This window comes from Anas platyrhynchos, chromosome 23 (assembly GCF_047663525.1).
Source record: "Anas platyrhynchos isolate ZD024472 breed Pekin duck chromosome 23, IASCAAS_PekinDuck_T2T, whole genome shotgun sequence".
NCBI classification, from domain to species: domain Eukaryota; kingdom Metazoa; phylum Chordata; class Aves; order Anseriformes; family Anatidae; genus Anas; species Anas platyrhynchos.
The window spans coordinates 7224064-7249807 of record NC_092609.1 but is presented as its reverse complement, the minus strand read 5'-3'; the positions used below and the strand labels follow the sequence as shown (position 1 = coordinate 7249807).

The 25744-nt window shown below is 37.1% G+C and overlaps 1 protein-coding gene across 1 annotated transcript in view; it reads right to left on the bottom strand.

Moving 5' to 3' along the window:
* Positions 1–22098, bottom strand: part of LOC139999315 (uncharacterized) — a 31368-nt gene extending 9270 nt beyond the window's left edge. The window contains exons 1-9 of the mRNA XM_072027098.1: positions 22062–22098; positions 17509–17625; positions 16659–16829; positions 16418–16552; positions 15192–15574; positions 12827–13100; positions 11141–11431; positions 10850–11059; positions 9250–9378 (exon numbers count right to left, since the gene is read on the bottom strand). Coding sequence (XP_071883199.1) covers positions 9250–9378; positions 10850–11059; positions 11141–11431; positions 12827–13100; positions 15192–15574; positions 16418–16552; positions 16659–16829; positions 17509–17625; positions 22062–22098 — 1747 coding nt within the window. The remainder of the gene's footprint in view (positions 1–9249; positions 9379–10849; positions 11060–11140; positions 11432–12826; positions 13101–15191; positions 15575–16417; positions 16553–16658; positions 16830–17508; positions 17626–22061) is intronic.
* Positions 22099–25744: the final 3646 nt, after the last annotated feature.

Here is a 25744-nt window from a genome sequence, read left to right as displayed (position 1 = left end):
TGAAATATTTTCCTCATTACAAATTTGCCATAAGCCTTTCAGTCTTGCACTTTATTTTACCTGAATTTTTCCTTAACAGAATGTAAGGTTTAACAGCAAAAAAATGTTTTTTTTTTTTTTTTTTTTTTTTTTTGTTTGTTTTTTTGCTTTTTTTTGTTTGTTTGTTTGTTTTTTGTTTGTTTTAAGTGAAACATATCCAGCATTAACCAGGAAGGCCTGTGATTTTATCTCACCATATAATAGGACTATCACTGAGACACTGCACACAGACACTGCACACAGCATGTTATTCACAACTTTAAAATGATTCTACAAAAAACGAAGATAGCAAAGAATAATAAATTGCCAGATGAATGTTGATATTGATGGGAAATTTTAAATTTGACTTTGAAAGAGTCAAATTGATATAATTTGTTTTCATAAATTAAAGACATCTCATCTTTAAGTGTTTTCATAAAGATTAAATTTTCAAGAACCAGATTCCCTCTCAATTTTTCCAGTGGTATCAAAACTATTTTGACCAACATTTGAATTTGAATGTTCAACAATTAAAATATTTGTGTCTCAATGGTTATCATCCATGATGTCTGCCATACACCCAACACTTACAGGCAGTCCAGTCTACAACTGACAGTGTGTGAACTGGCTAGGGAAAAAGGCATAAAGAAACTAAGCTGAATACAGGTAAAATGCATGTTTTCACCAACAAAAATTATTGAACTGAAATTGTATCAGTTATATACTACTCCAAATTGAGGGACTTGGAGGATCAATACCGCAATTAACCTAACAAACAGAACCTTACTTAATGACTTTAATTCACGTGAAAGATTCACCCCACTGCCATTCCTCCCTCATTCTGTCCTCCTGGTGAGGCCAGGAGTGTCCCGAGAGCACATAGAAGTGTGCCCAAAGGGAATTGCTGATTTTGGAGGCACAAGGTGCCTATGGGGCCAGGTCGGGAGCTGGGCTGGGATGAGCTCCATCAGGCAGCCGGACCAGGCCCGTTTCCAGCGTGGCGGACGAGCAGCCTTTGCCCTGAAACTCAAAAGTCAAACTCTGTCGCTGACTTCCCTTATTAAAATGGGAGCGTGGTTGAGAGGGGCCATCTCTTGCCTGGGGATGCCAGTCTTTCCCTGTAGTTAATGGAAAGAAGGAGGCTTCTCTAGAGGGCGAAGGCGAGCTGAAACCTCAGCTGGAGTGCCCTGGAGGTACTGCTGTGTCTCCACTGCCTACACAGGGATCTTGGGAGGCAGGTCTCCGGGTGATCAAATTAGTCTTTGTGTCTGCCTCATTCCCTAATTGTCAGTAGATATCCCAACTAGTGAACAATGTACAGCATAACAAAGGAGGCACACATATAAAAAGGAGCAGAATTAGCCTGCGCTAATTGGTGGGCCTGACTTTGCTGACAGGAACCAGGCAGTTAAGAGGAGGGCTAGGAAGTAATTCACTAACTAAAATACACCTCAGAACACAGTAGTAAAATGATTTTATCTTGGTAATTTGACAGACTGGAACAGCAACAGATGAAAGTTTTTCATTTGTTTGTTTTAACCTGGCCCAGCTACCAGGTCAGACTGCTAGAAGTCTCGGCTGTTGATGTAAATGAGTTGAAGGCTTTGACTTGAAACTTGTTCTCGGTGGGTCCGATTAAAGTGAATTTGGCCCTCGTTTTACATGTGATTTCTGACAAAATGATCTGTCTGACCCTCCTACAGGGTGCAATCATTGTCCTTTATTTAAAAATAGGTCATTTGGAGCTTTATGTACGTACACAAAATATTAATTACAAAATTCACACAACTTCCACAGTTGGCTGGCTTGCAGAATATTTCTCTCAAACAAAACCAAGGATTTAACACTTTGCCTTACTAAATGTGCTTTTAGCTTGTTAAGAAAAGCCCAATCTTTAAATATAATTTAAAGCTCTAATTAGTTGATTTTAGGCAATTTTTTTTTGACATTTTAATGGCAAGGATACCTGGATTTTTTCTGGTATTCATGAAGATATTTGATAAAAAGGTAGATGCAACTCTCTCTGAAAATAGCAAAAAAACAAGTTCATGGGATCTTTTCTAAGCCATACAGTAGCCATTTAGATTTTCTTATATGCTTTCAAAGCTATCCAGGAGCCTGGTAAAGGCTCTTAATTGCAGAACTTCCCAATTTCTACTCCACTAGCACTTCTTTAACTAGGTCTTTTCCTCCAAAATACGATCCTGTCACTGAAGGAAATAATACTGAGGAAATGAAATATGGAAGTTAAATATTAACTTTTTTTTCCCTTTTTAGAGAAAAAAAAAAATATATATATATATATACTTTTCAGATGGCTGCAAGTCTGAGCAGTCCTTTCATCTCCCACTCTCAATGGCAAAAGATGCATTTCTAGAAATGGCACGCAAGTTTTATGGTTAATAAAATAGTTTATTGCGCCATTATTGTTAAGAAGTTTTTCTTGCAATGGAAAAGCATTCAGGTACACACTAAAACAACACCAATCCCACAGAATATTGTGTTTGTTCAAGCATTCAAACTTGATTAAACTTCTCTTTCAAAGTACTGCTGCATCACAGTTCAGTGAGCCCAAATCTCTCCTAATGCTTGGACACTTCTGATAAAGGATTTGTGTCAGGAACGTGTTTTAAAGTGCTGTTCTGAAGTCGGAATAGTTCTAGACAGAGATATTCAACTTCCTGCTAGGGATAGGTGCTCAAATTAAGCATAAGAAGGTACTTGTATCTACCCTGAGTACCATAAAAAGCTATCAGATGACCCAATATAACTGACAGTTAAAATTCTACTTCTACATCACCTTCTTCCAGTGTATTGCCTCCCCAAATTTGAGCCCTTCAAGTGCACATACAAGCGCAAGTCACAAGCCTCAGAATATTCACTAACTGAGTTTTGGAGATGCAAGTAACCCTAAAGGCTTTTTTTTTTTTTTTTTTTTTTTAAAAGAAGGGTGCAAGTTCCACCTGTTTCAGTTTTATTTTGTTTGTTTGTTTTCTTTTGTTTTTTCTTCCTCCCCTGAGGACAAACCATAAATTCTATCCTAAAGAAGCAAGAAAGGAAGCTGAAATAAGAATCTATGGAGATGACATCCTCAAAGATCATCAATTACCTGATATCTTTTAATCTTTGAGAATTGGCTCCATCAGATCTCAGCCTTTGGGAAATTATCGAACCTGATAGTGTTTACAACTCAGCATCAAGGTTAACAACTACAATCACACTGTTCTCTCAAAATAGCATTGCACCTTAGTGTCAAGTCAGGAGAGGAATGCCATGGAAAGATACAAATTAAAAGATGGAAAATTCAAACCAATACAGGTTTTCTTGTAATTAAGCAGCTGATCTTGTTATCAAGAAACTTTTTTGAGCTATGAACTCACAGTAGTCAGAAAGGATATTGGATATGAAAGAGAAAGTCAAGAGTAAATGACATATCTATATATAAACTATACCATTGATTACAGTACAGGTTTGAAATATTAAAATCTAATGTCAGGATTATTTTTTTATTTTTTTATTTTTGGAAGATTGCTTAGAAAATATGAATACCGAGTTAACTAAACGCTCAGCCTTACAGCGAATATTTTAGTTACCCATTTTAATAAAATGTGACCAGGCTCTTAAACAAAAATAGAATAATAAAAAATAATAATAAAATGGACTGCATATTTACTATCTTACTGTATCCATGTAAAATGTTATTTAAAATTTTATTTAAAAGCCTTTCTGGAGAGTATATATTATACCATTACTGAAAATTATATTATCTTTACATACTTGCAGGTATTTATGGAATGTTCTTGTTTCTTTTGGACAGATAAAATATATATATATGTTTTTGCCTTTCAAAATATAGTTTTCAAATATATTGAACCCAAAAAAAGTCTGATGCACTGTCAGGCACCTCAATTTCTTATACGTCTCCCTAGTTTGGTATAAAGGAAACAGTCTGCTGATGAAAAGAAAGGCAGCTGTGATATTCTTTCTTATGTTTATTTTACCTGGCCATGGATATTCACCACCACTCTTCACCAACATTATTTAGTACTCATTCTCTACTGTTCTACTGTCTAAATATCTCTCTCCTCCTTAAAATATATTTATAAATGTAAAAATATATAGACACATACAGAGAAAACTATGAATCCAAATAAAGCCATGAGTAACTGTAAACATATTTTTATGAATTCCTGGAAGCTACATTTATTATATAAAACAAACAAACAAACAAACAAAAACACAAACACAGAATTAAAGTCAACTTTATTTTATTTACTATTGTCAAACAAAAACTTTCTAGGGCAAGACATTAAAAGAAGTGAGGCATATATAGAAACTTAATTACATTCTTTCAAAATCCATAGTCAAAACATCCTAGTTCAATGGACACATAGCACATTATGTGGTGTACAAAAGTTTTACTGCAGATAAAGACATTATGGCGACATCTGCCTGGCACTTTAACACCTCCTTATATTAAAAATTACATACACCTTATATTAAAAATTACATACACTTCCAATGCTAAGGTTCAGCTGTTTCTCCACCTTATGTTTTCAGTCTATGCCTCTTGAAAAATGCAGAAATATTTCTTTAAGTGAAAGCCAAACAGTATTTGGAAATAAATAAATAAATACATAAGTAAATGAAGTCTTTGCTATGATCACTTACAGTTCATACCTGGGGACAGAAAAGGACACTGTAAAGTCACATCCCAAAGGTAAATAAATCAAGGTAGTGATGGAGTTATAAATACCTCCACATAGGATATTTTACAATTTGTATTGAAAATAAGCATTACAGAATTTCTGAGTTTCTCTTAAATTATTTTTGTGTCACTTTCTTTCAGAAGTTCTGCATAGGTACCCTTGTTTTTCCCTTGAATATTTACCTAGCATAAGACTCAGAATATTTTAGCTTGAGACTCAGACCATTTTAGAAGATATTTTCGTGTAATAAAAGAATTGCAATTTGCATTCTTTAAGGACACCACCACCTTCCAGAAACACATTAAATGAAGCAGAATGAAATCGAAGTAGGGCAGTTTGGGAATTATTTTCAGCTGTGTTGCAGCTCTGAAGGGCTCTTTCAAGTTAGGCATTCAATTTAGGCAAAAATACCTGGCTTCTTGTAGAGTTTATAACCTAAAGGCTATTGATTTGGCAGTATCAAAGTCGGTGAAGATTCCTGGAAGGAGCTGAGTGTCGGTGTACACTCAGGAGATGACCAATGACACAAGACATGGGATGACAACCGCACATTTATATTTGCCATCAAAATTTTTGAGAAAATAGTTAACTTGAGACTCCTAGCTATACTTGAGAGCAAATTGCAAGATATTTATGCGTACTATGTTACAGAAAATAATCCTATGACACATTTTTCCTTGTGGGGCTGTGAGTCTCACGAGATGAAGGTTGACCACCTTCTGTCCCCCTGAACTACTGTAATGGTACAGATCTGGTCAACATGCCTAGGGATGGATACCATTCTTTACTCATGTTTAGCTTGTACTAAATAGTAATATAAAAGTAGAAAATAAATTAGTTCACTGCCACAGAGATATTAAATGTATATCAAGTATTAATTATGCATTTAGTATGTTCAGAAATTGGTAACTCAGCTCTGAAAAATATATATAAGTGTATAACTTTGATAACTTTATATGCATACTTTACATATACATAGAAAGTCACAAACTAGGAGCAAACAAAAAATGAGATATCAGACAGAATCACTGGAGACAAAAATATATATATTAATTAGAATCAGAAAATATGCCTGTGTTCAGCTCTATTTCTCAATAAGGCTATAACGTTTGCATACGTATGGTTCACTGGAGCTTGTTCTCACTGTAGGTGTGTTGGTAGGACTTTGCTTTCCTCTGAGATTCTACAACTAAAGTAGGTTATTTATTCCCATTCTGTGTTAAACAGACACATAATTTACTTCAAACCACTGTTACCATTGCTCCCCGAAATGATGTGCATAGGCTGCTGATCTTTAAAACTTGTTAAAATACATGTATATACATATATATATACATGTATATCAGTTTACTAGTTTTGAAGAGACAGACTTCAAAACAAATCAGAGACACCAAATACTTGAGTTTAAAATCCTGTATAAAACCTTTAACGTGACCTGTAGAATTACCAATTCTGCTGCATGAAAGTCACAGATACTGTCTTAAAACAAGAGTGTGGACTCTTTCTGCTGGTGTCAGTTAGGACGAGGCTGGTTTTTAGAATAAAAGCAAGGACAAAACTAACAATCATCTTTAGAAGGGAATTTCTTGCACTGCCCCAAAAGGCCATTAGGACCTCTTTTGCTAAGCGAGGCCCCATTTCTGTAGTATCTCAGCAGACAGAGTCAGCTGCTCTTTATGGACTATTATTTACTTATTAATTAGATATTTCAAGTCAATTTACTTAGTCTGGGCATTAGCTGCTCTACAGAAAACAACCACAGAGCAGTTACTTTCCTGTGGATCGCAGCCCCAATTAATAAGCCCGAGTGGCTGAATGGGGAGCAAGCTCAGGCCCTGTGTGGCAGTGGGGTTAAGCAGTCACAGCCCAGCTTCTGGCACGCTTCGTTAGCCCCCGCTCATCAGCAGTCACGTGCTGACCACAGCTGAAGTGGTGGGATGTGTGATACCCTAACGCAGTGTGCCAGGTGCTATGAAAAATGATTTGCTCCTAGCGGCGCTATCTAGTTAAGGGTGTTCTCTCAGTTCTTTTGAAGTGGTTTGTGAAAAGGAGCCGAGAATCCCCCCTCCTGCTTCTTTCAAGAACTTTGTTTGGAAAAAAAAAGAATATTGCCCTGTTAGGAAAGCCTTAATTAGGTTTTATCCAATGAGTCAAGAGTAACATTTATGCAGAACAGCTTTTGTGTGGTGAATGTCTTGTTTGCACAACCTGTGACACTCAACAAACCCAAACAAAATGCCCCTTTGCTCATCTCGCTGACGAGCTCTTCACTTTGCACAGCTTGGCACAGAGGCCAAGATGCCCTCTTATATCCTAGTTGCAGCTACTGAATGGAAAAAAAGGCAGCTCCTTCAATGCAGTGATGGAAACTTGGCAAGTGTTCTTCCTCTACCCTCACAACTCCGTGCCTCTGCCCAAGGCTTTCATCTCCTCTGGTATGGAGGCCGCCTCACTATCGAACACGTACTAGCTAAATTAGGGAAGATGGAATGATCCCTTATCATTAAGGCTGTGTGTAATGCAATTAAAATGGAGCATTTGCTCACAGCACAAGAGTTCAGCCCTGTTCTCATTCTGAAAAAAAAAAATAAAATAAAAAATAAAAATTGGGGTGTGCCTTAGGACTTTGATTTGTTAGAAATTACTGCCTTGAATAATTATGGGATGATATTAAAGACTGAAATGACAGAGAAAGAGCAACTTAGAGGCACTTGCTTCTCTTACATAACTGCAAGAACAAAAAATACAGGTTGGAACACGGAAGACAGCAAGGCTGTGAAGCTGACCTAGAAGGGTACTTATATCATGAGCTTCCAGAGGTCAAAGCGCTGCTGTTATTTCCTCTTTCTACCCACATTGCATAGGGAAAGCTACTAAGCCAAATGACAAATTGATCCCAAGCACATCACCTTCAAGGGGTTACAAATGCCAAGCTGCTTTGTCCTGTTTCTCTTCTGAATCTGTTGGTGGCTATCACCAGGTTTCTTTGGTAAACAACCAAACCAACCAAAAGGGATACTTCTAAGCAGCAGCCAGTAGGGGCCGACACAGGATTAGGTTGATGAAGATGGCTTTGTGAAGTCTCCCTGTTGCAGTTAAGGAGACTGAGTCACAAACAGAGCAGGAGAAAATGAGTGCAAGGAAACTGGAGTTGCTCAACATGCAAGGACTTCATATGGATCCAGTAAAATCGGTAAAATTCTGTAAAACTCCAAGGTCACTAGTCTAGACCTACTGCTTGAGTTGTTGCTGAGACAAGAAGCATGAAGCTACATGTCCTGGAATTTGGGATGATCATAAATCCTGCACCACAGAGCCAATTAAACATCTTGGGTGAAGATACTCCTCTCATTTCAGAGGCTGCAACCTAAGCTGGTGGAAGCAACCCCTCACTCCTCTTGTGGTAACACTTTGAAAACACGGATTTCACAAATCAGAACTTGCCCAAAGGGCCATTCATCTTCTCCAAAAGAAGCCCTAAGAAAAACATCAGAAAATAAACTCTATCTGTCCTTCCATAGAAATCTATTACTCCTCCTAGACTATATGAAAATGTAGGTTCTTAACTGGGGTTTTAAAAATGCGTAGATACCTGAGCTGAATTTTTTTTTTTTTTTTTTTTTTTTGCATTTCATAGAGGAACAGAAAGCTGCCACCCTTTGAGATGTGTGCACGCCAACATTATCCACAGGCCGCAGACACTGACCTCTAGAAAATATTCTCCAAACCACATTCAGTACTCCACATCAGCTGCAGCTCTGAAAAGGGCAACATCGCAACCTCATACGCTCACTGCTCCTCTTCCCAGTGCTCACCTCCCTTTACAAGCACTGCACAGCGTGGCCATGTTTACAAGAGAATTGCCTGAATTTCAGAGGCACCCACATTACACTTCCAAAAATTATGGCATTTGGCTAAAAAAATTAAATATGGTTGTAAGAGGACAGTAGTAATTACATCTTTAATTATTCCTAAGAACACAAAACACTTAAGTCCTAAATTGTTTACAAATTTAACGGCTTACAAACCCGTACTTCTCAGTAATTTTTTTTTTTTTTTAAATAGCATTTTCATTCATAGTAGTTCTACTAATAAATCTATAGTTTTTAAAAGAATATTTACAGAACTTTAATGAAAAAATAAGACTTAAGCACATAAAATTTAAGCAGAAAATAGCTTACAATTACACTGGCAGTAAAGTAACATGGCTTCCTGGCTACTGTACTCATTACCATAAAAAAGGGGATAAATACGAGCATAAAAGATTTATTTTTCTACCTGCCATTCTGCACAAGCATCGCATGGTATAGGAACCACTATATGTATCTACTAAAACAGGCGGCATCATATCTGTAAACATATTAAGAAAAGTACTTAGATAATATCATCAGCGATAGCTTTACAAAATCTGAACTTAAAATCTGAGTGTAAGTCAAGTCACATTAAAAATTCCAATGTCATTTACAGAATCATTCTAAAAACTGGCTCTTTAACTGTTAAGACTATTTTCTTGTTCTTGCACTTGCTCTTGTGCTTGATCTTGTTGTCCTGTTCGTCCCTCCAGCAGTCTGAGTTGTCTTCACGTTGCCTTCAAGTTTTTCTTCAGTTTTGTTTCTTTTCCCGTTTTTGGGTGATCCGTTTTCATCATTCTCTATTCGTAGACAGAAATATTAAATGGAAATTTATATCATAAATCAAGCATTTTATAGAAAGTCAATCTTCAGTTCCATTGTTTTTGAAGGGAGATGTCCCTAATGACTACGTTCCAAAGCTTACATCTATGAGTTCAACAAACCAGTTACAAAACCCACACTTCTGCACATCCAATATCCTTTAAAATAGGTCCCCAAGGACATACAGCTATTTCTGAAAGTAGGTTAACATTAATGAGAGCACCAAAACCAATTAGCTATTATTTTAGCTAAAAATTCTTCTACTGATATGTAAAACTAAAACATATCTAACACTGAAGAAAAAAACAGCAAAAATGAATGTACAGCAACTAATTTATTGTCCAGCTAGAACTGCAAAGTCAGGCTTGTAGTTGTAACAAACACACTGGACGCTTCTGGAAGAATCCACATGGCACAGACCAGTGAAGCTGCTCCAAGAGATGAGCATCGACCCAAGCACCACCACTAAAATCCATGTGGGGAAAAAGGACCTCCCCCCAAAAGAAACTATTCAGACCGGTAGAAAAGCACTGGGAGAGATCAGTCCTTTGGGAGGTGCATGTAGCAGTGTCAAGAAGTGAAAACTAGCAGAAGTGTGAAGTCAATAAACCAAGAGGGGAACCTGCCACAATAGATGTACGTGTTACGTTTGGATAAGCACATGTAACAGATAAAGAGATGAAGAGAAATGAAACGAGAGCATGGCCAAATCACAACAGGATTAATGCACATAACCTGCCAGAAAATTCTTTGTGCATCTGTAAAGATTCATTACTTCCATTTTATTATATTTATTTGACGATAATTTCTTATTACAACGTGGTATCTTTAAAATTTTATCACATCCAGCTGAAAGGTTTAGGGAATATTTCAAGTGTCTGAAGCTAGAGCTCTATTGGCTTGGGGAAAATAAAACTGAAAAACGGGAAAAGTGAGAGACATGTGGAACTTCTGCTGTCATTTGAGCTCAAATACAGCTCCAAGTCCTTCTAGCACCAACTTCATTACAGCACGGATAAGTTGTACAAGCTACCCAAAACCTGGACATACAAAAGCAGGAGCTTAGATGGTATTTAGGAGAAAACAAGCACAGACAATGGGTGCTACAAATGTAAATATCATGCTATGCTCATAACCACCTGTAAGTTAGTTAATTGCTGTTATTTAACCTGCAAGTTACGGATTGAGACAGCAGAAGAGCATGAGAGCATTTGAATAACTCAGCAGAAGAGGAATACAGCTGTCAGATGCCATACAATCAATCCATTCTGCTTTGGAGAAACATCTGGTTTGTACAGGATAACCTAGCCCCTTCTTTACTTACCTCTCTTTGCTACATTAAAGACCCACTCTCTATTTACATTAGACTATGGCAGCCAACAGTAATAACCTGTACAAAATTCTAGACTTAGCTATATGTAGAAAATAGAAATATTTTTTTTTCCTCACCTGATTTTGATTTTTTAGGTGGTACATCATCTGCTGGCAACAGACATTTTCTTCTGCGAGAAGTGGAAGTTGTCTGTTGGGTAGGGTTAACCTCTTTTCCTTTTCCAGACTGATTACTTTCTTCAGAACCAGTGGGTATCAAACACTGCATTTCCGAAATGTTGCCGTTTTCAGGCAAGTTGCCATTGTCACGAAGAGAAGTAGCTGCCTCTGGTTTGAATTGTACATTTTTCCTCTTATTTCTCAGTTGCCTTTGTTTTTCCTGGGATGAGTTATTTTCCAGAGCTGTACCTTCACCTTCCTTAAGGATTCCGTTTTGACCTCTGTCTTCAGGCAAGACAAGCTTTTCCCTGAGAAAGGTTGAACTAGTTTCTTCAGATTTGGAAGGAACTATTTTCCTTCTGCCTGCCTTCGATGGATTTTCTTTTCCTGATTGGGTTACTTCCAAAAGTATACCCTGTTGCTCTTTGGGAGTTTCATTCTTACCATCTTCTGGCAAACCTTGAAGTGAACTAGAACTAACAGCCACTGAAGTGATACTACACTTTTTCCCTGAGTACCCTTTTGAAAGGTCAATTTTTTCTTCGGAAGAGGGTTTTTCAGAAATCATTTGTTTAGCTTTCCTATGATTATTATTTCTGCTACTTTCTTTTGATAAGTTACGTTTTCCCCGAGCAGGAGTAGAACTTGTGGCTTCTAATAATATGGCAGCTTCATTCCTTCTGCCTCTTTTTGGTTGATCTTTTAGACTTGAAACAACTGCTCCTAACGGAACATTTTGATCTTTAAGAGCCTCTTCTTTACCATTATCTGCTGGCAAACCATGTTTTCTTCTAAGAGAAATGGAATTAGTTGTGTGTGACACTGGAGGAGTTTCTTTCCTTCTGCCCCTTCCTAATGGCTTTGCTTTTGCACAGGACACCGATTCCAAAAGCACGTTTTGTTCTTCATTAGTACTCTCCTCTTTGTCATCAGTTTCTGACAAGCCACGTTTTCTCCGGAGAGAAGCTGAACTTTTTGCCTCTGCTGCTAGATCAATCTCTTTTCTTTTGTCCCTTGCTGATGCATTTGCTTTTGCCTGTGTTCGATTCTCTTGCAGGATTTCAGTTTGCTTTGGTTCATTTGCTTCCTGCTCATTTCTTGTCTGCTTTTGATGTCTATGAGCAATGCCATCACTGTTTAGAGCAGTTACCAATGTGTCAGCTGTGTTGTTCTGGTCTTTCATTACTTGGTGTGCCTGCTTGACACAACTAGAGGCTGAAGACTCTTTGGGAGAAGATTCCTCTGTTTCTGACTTACATTTAAGCATAAGATCTAGGCTGTTTACATCCTGGGCAAATTCATCAGCCTTCTTCTCTGAAGAGTCTTTTTTCCCTCTCCTGCTTCTAGTTCTGTTTGCTTCTTGTTTGAATTCCAAGTTGAGAACAGTTACTGGCATTTTATCTGTCTCTCCAGAAGGTGATTCTGACTTTAATCTTTGAGATGCCTTTGTAGTATTTTCCTGAGCATTTTCCGCTTCATCTCCCAGAGATACTTTCCTCTCATTTTTGGTGGGTGATTTTGTTTCCGTAATGGTTTCATTTGAAGTCTCCTTGGCTTTCTGAACATTCTGTGTATTTTCAAGTGCCATCCCGCACATGTCTGGTTTTACTTCTGTTGGTTGTTTTCTAGCATTTCTTGAAGACTTACCTCTTTTTTCTGTTACCTTTACTTCAAGTTCAGTTCTGTTTCCAGATGCTTCTGTGGGGGCAGTCTCAGAAGTCTGCTCATCACCTTGTAGTAATTTTGCTGATTGGTGTTTACGAAGTTTCCTTGTCGTCCCATGAAGTTCCTCTGAAGGAGCTTGTTCAACCTGTTCATTCCTAGCTCTTCTTTGTCTTTTGGGTGGAAGCAGTGCTTCTGTGTTTTCTATTTTTTTCATTCCTCTAGACCTCTTCTGATGCAATAGAAGAATTTCTTCTCTGTCTTCTACACTACCTTTGTCAGATGCGTTTTCAGATTTTTTTAAATCTGTTTGCAGTTGGTGATTTTCATCCTGAGTGCTACTAGATACGCCTTCTGTCTTTCTGCTTTGATCATCTTCAGTTACAGATGTGCTACTGATATCATACTCCTGCAAAGCCTGTTTCCTATTTGCAGGATCTTTTTGTAGCACTGAAGAATCTTTTTCAGAAGACTCAAGATCCTCACTAGGATGTTTTAACTCCTTAGGTTCCTTAGTTTTACCTCTTCTTGGTCTTCGAGTATCAACCTGCGTTTCCACAAGTGAAACGGTTTCAACTGTTTTCTCAACAGGATGCTTTGAAACAATTTCTTTTTCCATGCAAAGATTTGTTCTCCTTCCTCTTCCTGTATTTTTAGCTACTGAAGTTGAAGTACTGATCTCTCCCATCTCTTCTTGGATGCTCTTTTTCTCCAGACCTTGCAATTCTTTTGAATTTAAATCCTTTTCACACTGCTTTGTTGAAGGTGGATGTACAGTCTTCCTTGGTCTGCCCCTTGTTAGTCTCTGGGTAGAGTGGTCTTCGCTAGTTGACAACTTTTGTTGAGAATCTTTATCTTGTGAAGTATTTCCTTTGTCTTCTAAAACAGTTTTATTCCCCCCTACAAAGTTTGTCATATAGAAAAGAGCACAAACAAAAGTTACACATTACTATGCCCGATCAAAGTATCTCTTGAGTTTTCATTTTCCTAGTAAAGTGGTCTTGCTCAAATGAATCATATTTTATTTTAAAAAGTAACAGGGATTTAAACAGACTCCTAGAATAAAACCCAGTTTAGTACACAGAGTTATTTGTTTTATTTGACAGGTAGCACTCAAGCTTTAAGATATATTTTGAAAGTCTTTGCAAATAAAGGTGATTTTAAGTGGATACCTTAGCAACAGGTGATTTTTTGTTTGTTTGTTTTTTACACTGGTATGTTTGGAGATGCCACCGTTATTACATCAAACTACTACACCATTTTTTAAACACCAATAGAATGCCAACACTGGTTTGTGTTACAGATTACTGCTCAAATTCCCTGAGATATTTGCTCCTTCCATACTATATAATTTGGAATTTTTACAACACGTTGAAACTTCCTAACAACACACACAGTCCTGCATATTCATTATTACTCTAGTTAAAATAAAAGTGTTTGTACTTACCATACTCACGACTGCCATTAGTACAAGCAGTTACAGCATCTTCCTGCTTAGGATCCATAACATTTTCTGACCTGACCTAAGGAAATAAGCAATAATCAATACTTTTGTGTGTGTCTGACAGGACAAGAAATAGTTAACTAATAGAAAATTGGGAGTGAAACAGTTGAAAAAAGTCCTGCCAAATACTTTATGAGAAAATGAAGCCAACTTCGTTTGCTAACTGCATCATATATTTGGTACTACCACAAAATTGAACTTAATACTTGTTATCTGAGCTAGTGTAGCAGTTTTTACAGTGAAAGACAACACAGTAGAGTTTTAAAAAGCATTCAGTAAACGGGCTGAACATTGTCTAGTAAGATTAGAAAAAGAGGGTTATTGAATCTAAATCATTTGAATGTTTTGAAGTGTTTTATTGTAGTTCTACACAGACCAGCAATACTCATTTTAATCTATGGATCTGGGAGTCAACAAAAATCGAGGCTAATAAAATACACCAATGACAAGAGTGATGAAGGTGCGAATTGTAAGGTCAAAATGGTAACCCAGAGCAGCCTCAGCAGCCATTTAGGTAGGGTTCCTCTAAACAAAGTACATCCTAATACAAGCAAACAGAGTAGAATTGGTGTCCATTCAGCAAGCAGTGAATGAAAGCCTTATGGGCATGAAGAGCAATCAACTGACTACGTGGTAACACCAAATTTTGGCAAAAGCTCAGTGCTCTTGGATGTTTAAAGAAAAAAAGTGTTTTGAATTTAATCTACAAGCTATGAAGAAGCTGTACAAAAAAAAACCAAACATGCATATATCCCACTTATGAAAAGGAAGGCACAGAAAGAACTCCATTGTAGTCTGTAAGTAATTTAAGGGTGCTTTAAACATAACAGAAACAAATGACTAGAAAAAAAGTGCTCCTTCAAATTTGTACTCAGCTGCATCTTCTGGTTTTTACCCATTCACACCTGGACAAAGCTACCAAGGAAAACACAGGTTGTCAACTTCACTGTTTTCAAATAAACATCAGGTGCTCTTCCAGAAGGTATTTTGTCAGCCACAGGTCTTGTGCATGAGATATTTTAATGAAAATACAATGATATAAAACATGTCTTATTAGATGGCCTAAGAGTTCACTTCAACCACAGGCTCCAAGCTTAAATAAACTCTTTCCAAAAGCTAAAGAAAATATTTTACCTTTGTTTCCTCTGACTTCTGCTTGGCAGTCTTCATAAGCTGCTTGATGCCCGACAGGACCTCTACAAGTCCTGGCTTCTTCTCTGGGGTTTTTAATGGCTGCTCGATGGCTGATCCAACGTTGACTGACTCCAACTTCTCATCTGGTGTTTTCCTTTTACTTTCCAATTTCACCTGAGAGGCTTGTTTCTCTGCACTTAATGATACGCTGTCCACATCAAGATCTTCTTCCAGCATAGCTATTCCTTCTGGAATTCTGGAGTACATTATTTCAAATATAGACTTTGGAGATTCCTCCTCTCTCATCAAATCTGAGATGTCATGACAATCCAGTATCTCTCCTGAAGAATCTGGAGTATTTAATGGTGACACCATCATCTCTCCTGAAATAAACAGTAGGTTTATCTAATTTGGCAAACAAACTAAGCAGGAAATCCAAACATTCCAATCGCTGTATAACTAAGTAAAAAATGGATTCAATCAGCCAAAGCTTTCTACAAGCTAAATCCAAAACTGTGTTTCAGCAATTGGTTTGGTAATTAGCAAGAAGGCAATTAGCTCCTACAAGGCACAGCATACGTTAAAAAAATTAAGCCTAAAAAACCTTGATGATTTTTTATTTAATCTGATAAAAATCATTAGTATTACTACTCTGAATATTGGATAATTCATTCTTGATTTTTGTTGGTGATTCACTAGATGCTCACTTTTGCTAAATTCTTAGTAAAACAGAATTTAAAGAATTCTGAGTTATTCAGGAACACGACTGATATGCAAAGTCATATGCAAAAGACAGAAAAAAAAAGCTAAGGATCATCTTAACACAAATCTTCCTAATCTGACATTTTTCTTAAGTAGAATCTTTGCAAAATTCTACAGCATAACCACTCCCTGCCGTAAGATTTTGTCATTGAATCTAGATGTATCCCCTGACAATTGATTAAAGGATTGCCATGCTTCAACACAAGGTTTGCCTGAAACAATACTTCAGCATTTAGAAGTTCGATATAAAACTGAATGAATAAAAAAATAACACCTACCAAAAAAAATAACTGGAACTACTGGAAAATGTCCTCCAATACATGATAAAAAAAAAATCAATGGTTGCAAGATGCTTTATCTCTACACTAAGTCTGCCTAGCATTAGGCTATGCACTATCAGTGAGTTGCAGACACAGCTACCCCAAAGTATACTTTAATAATTTCTTTCCAATTAACAACCATACCAGATTCTTCAGGAGTACGCAGTTCAGAAGTGTCTATTGTCGTGCACGGTGGTGTAAGATCACTGTCACGAACAGTGCTTGAAGGTGATGTTTCTCCACTTGTATTTTCTGGAGTTTTAAACATCTCAGCCAGCCCTATAAATTATATTCAGAAAAATGAGCACTTGTTTCGGAAAAAAAAAAAAAAAAAAGTGCACAGTTGGCAGAACCAGTAACAGGTTTTAAAAATCTCACAACGTACCTGTGAAGCTTTCATCCATATTCAAGTTTTGTTTCAAGATTGGATTTTTCACTACTTTAAGGACCTGTCCAGCTATTCTACCAGTGGTAGAGTGCGCTCTGCCTACAACTACTGTAGCAGGAGATTCTGCATGACCTGTGCTAAAATGACCTTTTATTTTTCTTTCTGGAGGAAAAAAAGGAAAAAAATAAATAAATAAATAAATAAAAATTAGGACACAAAGATCCCTTTTATATAAAACCTAGCCAGAATCACTCAAGAGATTCCACAAATTTATTGGTCGTGTTTAGCTAATACAGACTGCTGGGCATACAGAAGTGGTTAAATTGCAGCTACTTTAAAGGGCTGATTCGTTGTGAAATGCAGCTCATATATTCGTTTAAGATTTGAGTGACTACGCTCAATGAGCATCTGAGACAAGTTTTCTTAGCTTTCAGAAACGCTCAGGGATTATCCTGAGAGTCTTTCAGTCTTACTCCTTTCCACCTGCATAGAATCCTTTAGGTTGGGAAAGACCTTCACCATCATCCAACGACCAACCTCACCACCACGTAAAGTGGTTAAACCGGAACAGAACCTCTTTCAAACAGCACTACAGCTTCAACTACAGACAAGGGACAAATACTTACTCCATCCACCCAACACAATTAGTTATTTAGATACATTCTTAAGATGTTTTGAATTAATACATTTCAGTAAATTCAAGTAGATTTACACGCTGTGAGAAAGACACCAATACCCATTTAACATCTTGCCAAAATCTCAAACTTCCAGCTTCTGCAGTTAAATGCCAACAAGCTGTTTCAAGGTTAAGCAAACCCCCAAACCTTAAAAAGAAGTAAAACAAATACCTTTGGTGACTGTGTTGTCTTCTTCATTGGTCTTCGTTTTGGGGCATGTTTTTTAACGGCCTTTGCCTGTGGTCTTGCAACACCCAATTTTACCACTTCTGCCCAAGATTTCGCAACTACGAAGCAAAACAGACACAATAACCTTAACTGGCAGCTGTGTAAACAGGACTTCACAGCTATTTATGATTCCAAAGGATTTGCTGTAGTCAGAAATCACAATTTCAAGCTGAATCTTAACGAGTGTCCAAGCATCCAGTACGAGCGTCCAAGCATCCAGTACAAGTGTCCAAGCATCCAGTACGTTTCTACAACAAAAAGCGTCATACAGTTCCAGAATCTGTGCTAAGTGCTGACCTCACTCTGTCCTCACTCTCTGCTCGAGTTCAAAAAGCATTTGGACAGTGCTCTCAGACATGTGGTCTGATTTTCTGGGCGGTCATTTAAGGACCCAGGAGTTAAACTTGATGATCATTGTGGGTTCCTTCCAATTCAGGATATTCTGCGATTCTGTGAAATATTTTCCTCATTACAAATTTGCCATAAGCCTTTCAGTCTTGCACTTTATTTTACCTGAATTTTTCCTTAACAGAATGTAAGGTTTAACAGCAAAAAAATGTTTTTTTTTTTTGTTTTTGTTTTTTTTTGTTTGTTTTTTTTTGCTTTTTTGTTTTTTTTTTTGTTTGTTTGTTTTTTGTTTGTTTTAAGTGAAACATATCCAGGATTAACCAGGAAGGCCTGTGATTTTATCTCACCATATAATAGGACTATCACTGAGACACTGCACACAGACACTGCACACAGCATGTTATTCACAACTTTAAAATGATTCTACAAAAAACGAAGATAGCAAAGAATAATAAATTGCCAGAAGAATGTTGATATTGATGGGAAATTTTAAATTTGACTTTGAAAGAGTCAAATTGATATAATTTGTTTTCATAAATTAAAGACATCTCATCTTTAAGTGTTTTCATAAAGATTAAATTTTCAAGAACCAGATTCCCTCTCAATTTTTCCAGTGGTATCAAAACTATTTTGACCAACATTTGAATTTGAATGTTCAACAATTAAAATATTTGTGTCTCAATGGTTATCATCCATGATGTCTGCCATACACCCAACACTTACAGGCAGTCCAGTCTACAACTGACAGTGTGTGAACTGGCTAGGGAAAAAGGCATAAAGAAACTAAGCTGAATACAGGTAAAATGCATGTTTTCACCAACAAAAATTATTGAACTGAAATTGTATCAGTTATATACTACTCCAAATTGAGGGACTTGGAGGATCAATACCGCAATTAACCTAACAAACAGAACCTTACTTAATGACTTTAATTCACGTGAAAGGTTCACCCCACTGCCATTCCTCCCTCATTCTGTCCTCCTGGTGAGGCCAGGAGTGTCCCGAGAGCACATAGAAGTGTGCCCAAAGGGAATTGCTGATTTTGGAGGCACAAGGTGCCTATGGGGCCAGGTCGGGAGCTGGGCTGGGATGAGCTCCATCAGGCAGCCGGACCAGGCCCGTTTCCAGCGTGGCGGACGAGCAGCCTTTGCCCTGAAACTCAAAAGTCAAACTCTGTCGCTGACTTCCCTTATTAAAATGGGAGCGTGGTTGAGAGGGGCCATCTCTTGCCTGGGGATGCCAGTCTTTCCCTGTAGTTAATGGAAAGAAGGAGGCTTCTCTAGAGGGCGAAGGCGAGCTGAAACCTCAGCTGGAGTGCCCTGGAGGTACTGCTGTGTCTCCACTGCCTACACAGGGATCTTGGGAGGCAGGTCTCCGGGTGATCAAATTAGTCTTTGTGTCTGCCTCATTCCCTAATTGTCAGTAGATATCCCAACTAGTGAACAATGTACAGCATAACAAAGGAGGCACACATATAAAAAGGAGCAGAATTAGCCTGCGCTAATTGGTGGGCCTGACTTTGCTGACAGGAACCAGGCAGTTAAGAGGAGGGCTAGGAAGTAATTCACTAACTAAAATACACCTCAGAACACAGTAGTAAAATGATTTTATCTTGGTAATTTGACAGACTGGAACAGCAACAGATGAAAGTTTTTCATTTGTTTGTTTGTTTTAACCTGGCCCAGCTACCAGGTCAGACTGCTAGAAGTCTCGGCTGTTGATGTAAATGAGTTGAAGGCTTTGACTTGAAACTTGTTCTCGGTGGGTCCGATTAAAGTGAATTTGGCCCTCGTTTTACATGTGATTTCTGACAAAATGATCTGTCTGACCCTCCTACAGGGTGTTATCATTGTCCTTTATTTAAAAATAGATCATTTGGAGCTTTATGTACGTACGCAAAATATTAAGTACAAAATTCACACAACTTCCACAGTTGGCTGGCTTGCAGAATATTTCTCTCAAACAAAACCAAGGATTTAACACTTTGCCTTACTTTGCCTTAGTAAACGTGCTTTTAGCTTGTTAAGAAAAGCCCAATCTTTAAATATAATTTAAAGCTCTAATTAGTTGATTTTAGGCAATTTTTTTTTGACATTTTAATGGCAAGGATACCTGGATTTTTTCTGGTATTCATGAAGATATTTGATAAAAAGGTAGATGCAACTCTCTCTGAAAATAGCAAAAAAACAAGTTCATGGGATCTTTTCTAAGCCATACAGTAGCCATTTAGATTTTCTTATATGCTTTCAAAGCTATCCAGGAGCCTGGTAAAGGCTCTTAATTGCAGAACTTCCCAATTTCTACTCCACTAGCACTTCTTTAACTAGGTCTTTTCCTCCAAAATACGATCCTGTCACTGAAGGAAATAATACTGAGGAAATGAAATATGGAAGTTAAATATTAACTTTTTTTTCCCTTTTTAGAGAAAAAAAGAATATATATATATATATACTTTTCAGATGGCTGCAAGTCTGAGCAGTCCTTTCATCTCCCACTCTCAATGGCAAAAGATGCATTTCTAGAAATGGCACGCAAGTTTTATGGTTAATAAAATAGTTTATTGCGCCATTATTGTTAAGAAGTTTTTCTTGCAATGGAAAAGCATTCAGGTACACACTAAAACAACACCAATCCCACAGAATATTGTGTTTGTTCAAGCATTCAAACTTGATTAAACTTCTCTTTCAAAGTACTGCTGCATCACAGTTCAGTGAGCCCAAATCTCTCCTAATGCTTGGACACTTCTGATAAAGGATTTGTGTCAGGAACGTGTTTTAAAGTGCTGTTCTGAAGTCGGAATAGTTCTAGACAGAGATATTCAACTTCCTGCTAGGGATAGGTGCTCAAATTAAGCATAAGAAGGTACTTGTATCTACCCTGAGTACCATAAAAAGCTATCAGATGACCCAATATAACTGACAGTTAAAATTCTACTTCTACATCACCTTCTTCCAGTGTATTGCCTCCCCAAATTTGAGCCCTTCAAGTGCACATACAAGCGCAAGTCACAAGCCTCAGAATATTCACTAACTGAGTTTTGGAGATGCAAGTAACCCTAAAGGCTTTTTTTTTTTTTTTTTTTTTTTTAAAAGAAGGGTGCAAGTTCCACCTGTTTCAGTTTTATTTTGTTTGTTTGTTTTCTTTTGTTTTTTCTTCCTCCCCTGAGGACAAACCATAAATTCTATCCTAAAGAAGCAAGAAAGGAAGCTGAAATAAGAATCTATGGAGATGACATCCTCAAAGATCATCAATTACCTGATATCTTTTAATCTTTGAGAATTGGCTCCATCAGATCTCAGCCTTTGGGAAATTATCGAACCTGATAGTGTTTACAACTCAGCATCAAGGTTAACAACTACAATCACACTGTTCTCTCAAAATAGCATTGCACCTTAGTGTCAAGTCAGGAGAGGAATGCCATGGAAAGATACAAATTAAAAGATGGAAAATTCAAACCAATACAGGTTTTCTTGTAATTAAGCAGCTGATCTTGTTATCAAGAAACTTTTTTGAGCTATGAACTCACAGTAGTCAGAAAGGATATTGGATATGAAAGAGAAAGTCAAGAGTAAATGACATATCTATATATAAACTATACCATTGATTACAGTACAGGTTTGAAATATTAAAATCTAATGTCAGGATTATTTTTTTATTTTTTTATTTTTGGAAGATTGCTTAGAAAATATGAATACCGAGTTAACTAAACGCTCAGCCTTACAGCGAATATTTTAGTTACCCATTTTAATAAAATGTGACCAGGCTCTTAAACAAAAATAGAATAATAAAAAATAATAATAAAATGGACTGCATATTTACTATCTTACTGTATCCATGTAAAATGTTATTTAAAATTTTATTTAAAAGCCTTTCTGGAGAGTATATATTATACCATTACTGAAAATTATATTATCTTTACATACTTGCAGGTATTTATGGAATGTTCTTGTTTCTTTTGGACAGATAAAATATATATATATGTTTTTGCCTTTCAAAATATAGTTTTCAAATATATTGAACCCAAAAAAAGTCTGATGCACTGTCAGGCACCTCAATTTCTTATACGTCTCCCTAGTTTGGTATAAAGGAAACAGTCTGCTGATGAAAAGAAAGGCAGCTGTGATATTCTTTCTTATGTTTATTTTACCTGGCCATGGATATTCACCACCACTCTTCACCAACATTATTTAGTACTCATTCTCTACTGTTCTACTGTCTAAATATCTCTCTCCTCCTTAAAATATATTTATAAATGTAAAAATATATAGACACATACAGAGAAAACTATGAATCCAAATAAAGCCATGAGTAACTGTAAACATATTTTTATGAATTCCTGGAAGCTACATTTATTATATAAAACAAACAAACAAACAAACAAAAACACAAACACAGAATTAAAGTCAACTTTATTTTATTTACTATTGTCAAACAAAAACTTTCTAGGGCAAGACATTAAAAGAAGTGAGGCATATATAGAAACTTAATTACATTCTTTCAAAATCCATAGTCAAAACATCCTAGTTCAATGGACACATAGCACATTATGTGGTGTACAAAAGTTTTACTGCAGATAAAGACATTATGGCGACATCTGCCTGGCACTTTAACACCTCCTTATATTAAAAATTACATACACCTTATATTAAAAATTACATACACTTCCAATGCTAAGGTTCAGCTGTTTCTCCACCTTATGTTTTCAGTCTATGCCTCTTGAAAAATGCAGAAATATTTCTTTAAGTGAAAGCCAAACAGTATTTGGAAATAAATAAATAAATACATAAGTAAATGAAGTCTTTGCTATGATCACTTACAGTTCATACCTGGGGACAGAAAAGGACACTGTAAAGTCACATCCCAAAGGTAAATAAATCAAGGTAGTGATGGAGTTATAAATACCTCCACATAGGATATTTTACAATTTGTATTGAAAATAAGCATTACAGAATTTCTGAGTTTCTCTTAAATTATTTTTGTGTCACTTTCTTTCAGAAGTTCTGCATAGGTACCCTTGTTTTTCCCTTGAATATTTACCTAGCATAAGACTCAGAATATTTTAGCTTGAGACTCAGACCATTTTAGAAGATATTTTCGTGTAATAAAAGAATTGCAATTTGCATTCTTTAAGGACACCACCACCTTCCAGAAACACATTAAATGAAGCAGAATGAAATCGAAGTAGGGCAGTTTGGGAATTATTTTCAGCTGTGTTGCAGCTCTGAAGGGCTCTTTCAAGTTAGGCATTCAATTTAGGCAAAAATACCTGGCTTCTTGTAGAGTTTATAACCTAAAGGCTATTGATTTGGCAGTATCAAAGTCGGTGAAGATTCCTGGAAGGAGCTGAGTGTCGGTGTACACTCAGGAGATGACCAATGACACAAGACATGGGATGACAACCGCACATTTATATTTGCCATCAAAATTTTTGAGAAAATAGTTAACTTGAGACTCCTAGCTATACTTGAGAGCAAATTGCAAGATATTTATGCGTACTATGTTACAGAAAATAATCCTATGACACATTTTTCCTTGTGGGGCTGTGAGTCTCACGAGATGAAGGTTGACCACCTTCTGTCCCCCTGAACTACTGTAATGGTACAGATCTGGTCAACATGCCTAGGGATGGATACCATTCTTTACTCATGTTTAGCTTGTACTAAATAGTAATATAAAAGTAGAAAATAAATTAGTTCACTGCCACAGAGATATTAAATGTATATCAAGTATTAATTATGCATTTAGTATGTTCAGAAATTGGTAACTCAGCTCTGAAAAATATATATAAGTGTATAACTTTGATAACTTTATATGCATACTTTACATATACATAGAAAGTCACAAACTAGGAGCAAACAAAAAATGAGATATCAGACAGAATCACTGGAGACAAAAATATATATATTAATTAGAATCAGAAAATATGCCTGTGTTCAGCTCTATTTCTCAATAAGGCTATAACGTTTGCATACGTATGGTTCACTGGAGCTTGTTCTCACTGTAGGTGTGTTGGTAGGACTTTGCTTTCCTCTGAGATTCTACAACTAAAGTAGGTTATTTATTCCCATTCTGTGTTAAACAGACACATAATTTACTTCAAACCACTGTTACCATTGCTCCCCGAAATGATGTGCATAGGCTGCTGATCTTTAAAACTTGTTAAAATACATGTATATACATATATATATACATGTATATCAGTTTACTAGTTTTGAAGAGACAGACTTCAAAACAAATCAGAGACACCAAATACTTGAGTTTAAAATCCTGTATAAAACCTTTAACGTGACCTGTAGAATTACCAATTCTGCTGCATGAAAGTCACAGATACTGTCTTAAAACAAGAGTGTGGACTCTTTCTGCTGGTGTCAGTTAGGACGAGGCTGGTTTTTAGAATAAAAGCAAGGACAAAACTAACAATCATCTTTAGAAGGGAATTTCTTGCACTGCCCCAAAAGGCCATTAGGACCTCTTTTGCTAAGCGAGGCCCCATTTCTGTAGTATCTCAGCAGACAGAGTCAGCTGCTCTTTATGGACTATTATTTACTTATTAATTAGATATTTCAAGTCAATTTACTTAGTCTGGGCATTAGCTGCTCTACAGAAAACAACCACAGAGCAATTACTTTCCTGTGGATCGCAGCCCCAATTAATAAGCCCGAGTGGCTGAATGGGGAGCAAGCTCAGGCCCTGTGTGGCAGTGGGGTTAAGCAGTCACAGCCCAGCTTCTGGCACGCTTCGTTAGCCCCCGCTCATCAGCAGTCACGTGCTGACCACAGCTGAAGTGGTGGGATGTGTGATACCCTAACGCAGTGTGCCAGGTGCTATGAAAAATGATTTGCTCCTAGCGGCGCTATCTAGTTAAGGGTGTTCTCTCAGTTCTTTTGAAGTGGTTTGTGAAAAGGAGCCGAGAATCCCCCCTCCTGCTTCTTTCAAGAACTTTGTTTGGAAAAAAAAAGAATATTGCCCTGTTAGGAAAGCCTTAATTAGGTTTTATCCAATGAGTCAAGAGTAACATTTATGCAGAACAGCTTTTGTGTGGTGAATGTCTTGTTTGCACAACCTGTGACACTCAACAAACCCAAACAAAATGCCCCTTTGCTCATCTCGCTGACGAGCTCTTCACTTTGCACAGCTTGGCACAGAGGCCAAGATGCCCTCTTATATCCTAGTTGCAGCTACTGAATGGAAAAAAAGGCAGCTCCTTCAATGCAGTGATGGAAACTTGGCAAGTGTTCTTCCTCTACCCTCACAACTCCGTGCCTCTGCCCAAGGCTTTCATCTCCTCTGGTATGGAGGCCGCCTCACTATCGAACACGTACTAGCTAAATTAGGGAAGATGGAATGATCCCTTATCATTAAGGCTGTGTGTAATGCAATTAAAATGGAGCATTTGCTCACAGCACAAGAGTTCAGCCCTGTTCTCATTCTGAAAAAAAAAAATAAAATAAAAAATAAAAATTGGGGTGTGCCTTAGGACTTTGATTTGTTAGAAATTACTGCCTTGAATAATTATGGGATGATATTAAAGACTGAAATGACAGACAAAGAGCAACTTAGAGGCACTTGCTTCTCTTACATAACTGCAAGAACAAAAAATACAGGTTGGAACACGGAAGACAGCAAGGCTGTGAAGCTGACCTAGAAGGGTACTTATATCATGAGCTTCCAGAGGTCAAAGCGCTGCTGTTATTTCCTCTTTCTACCCACATTGCATAGGGAAAGCTACTAAGCCAAATGACAAATTGATCCCAAGCACATCACCTTCAAGGGGTTACAAATGCCAAGCTGCTTTGTCCTGTTTCTCTTCTGAATCTGTTGGTGGCTATC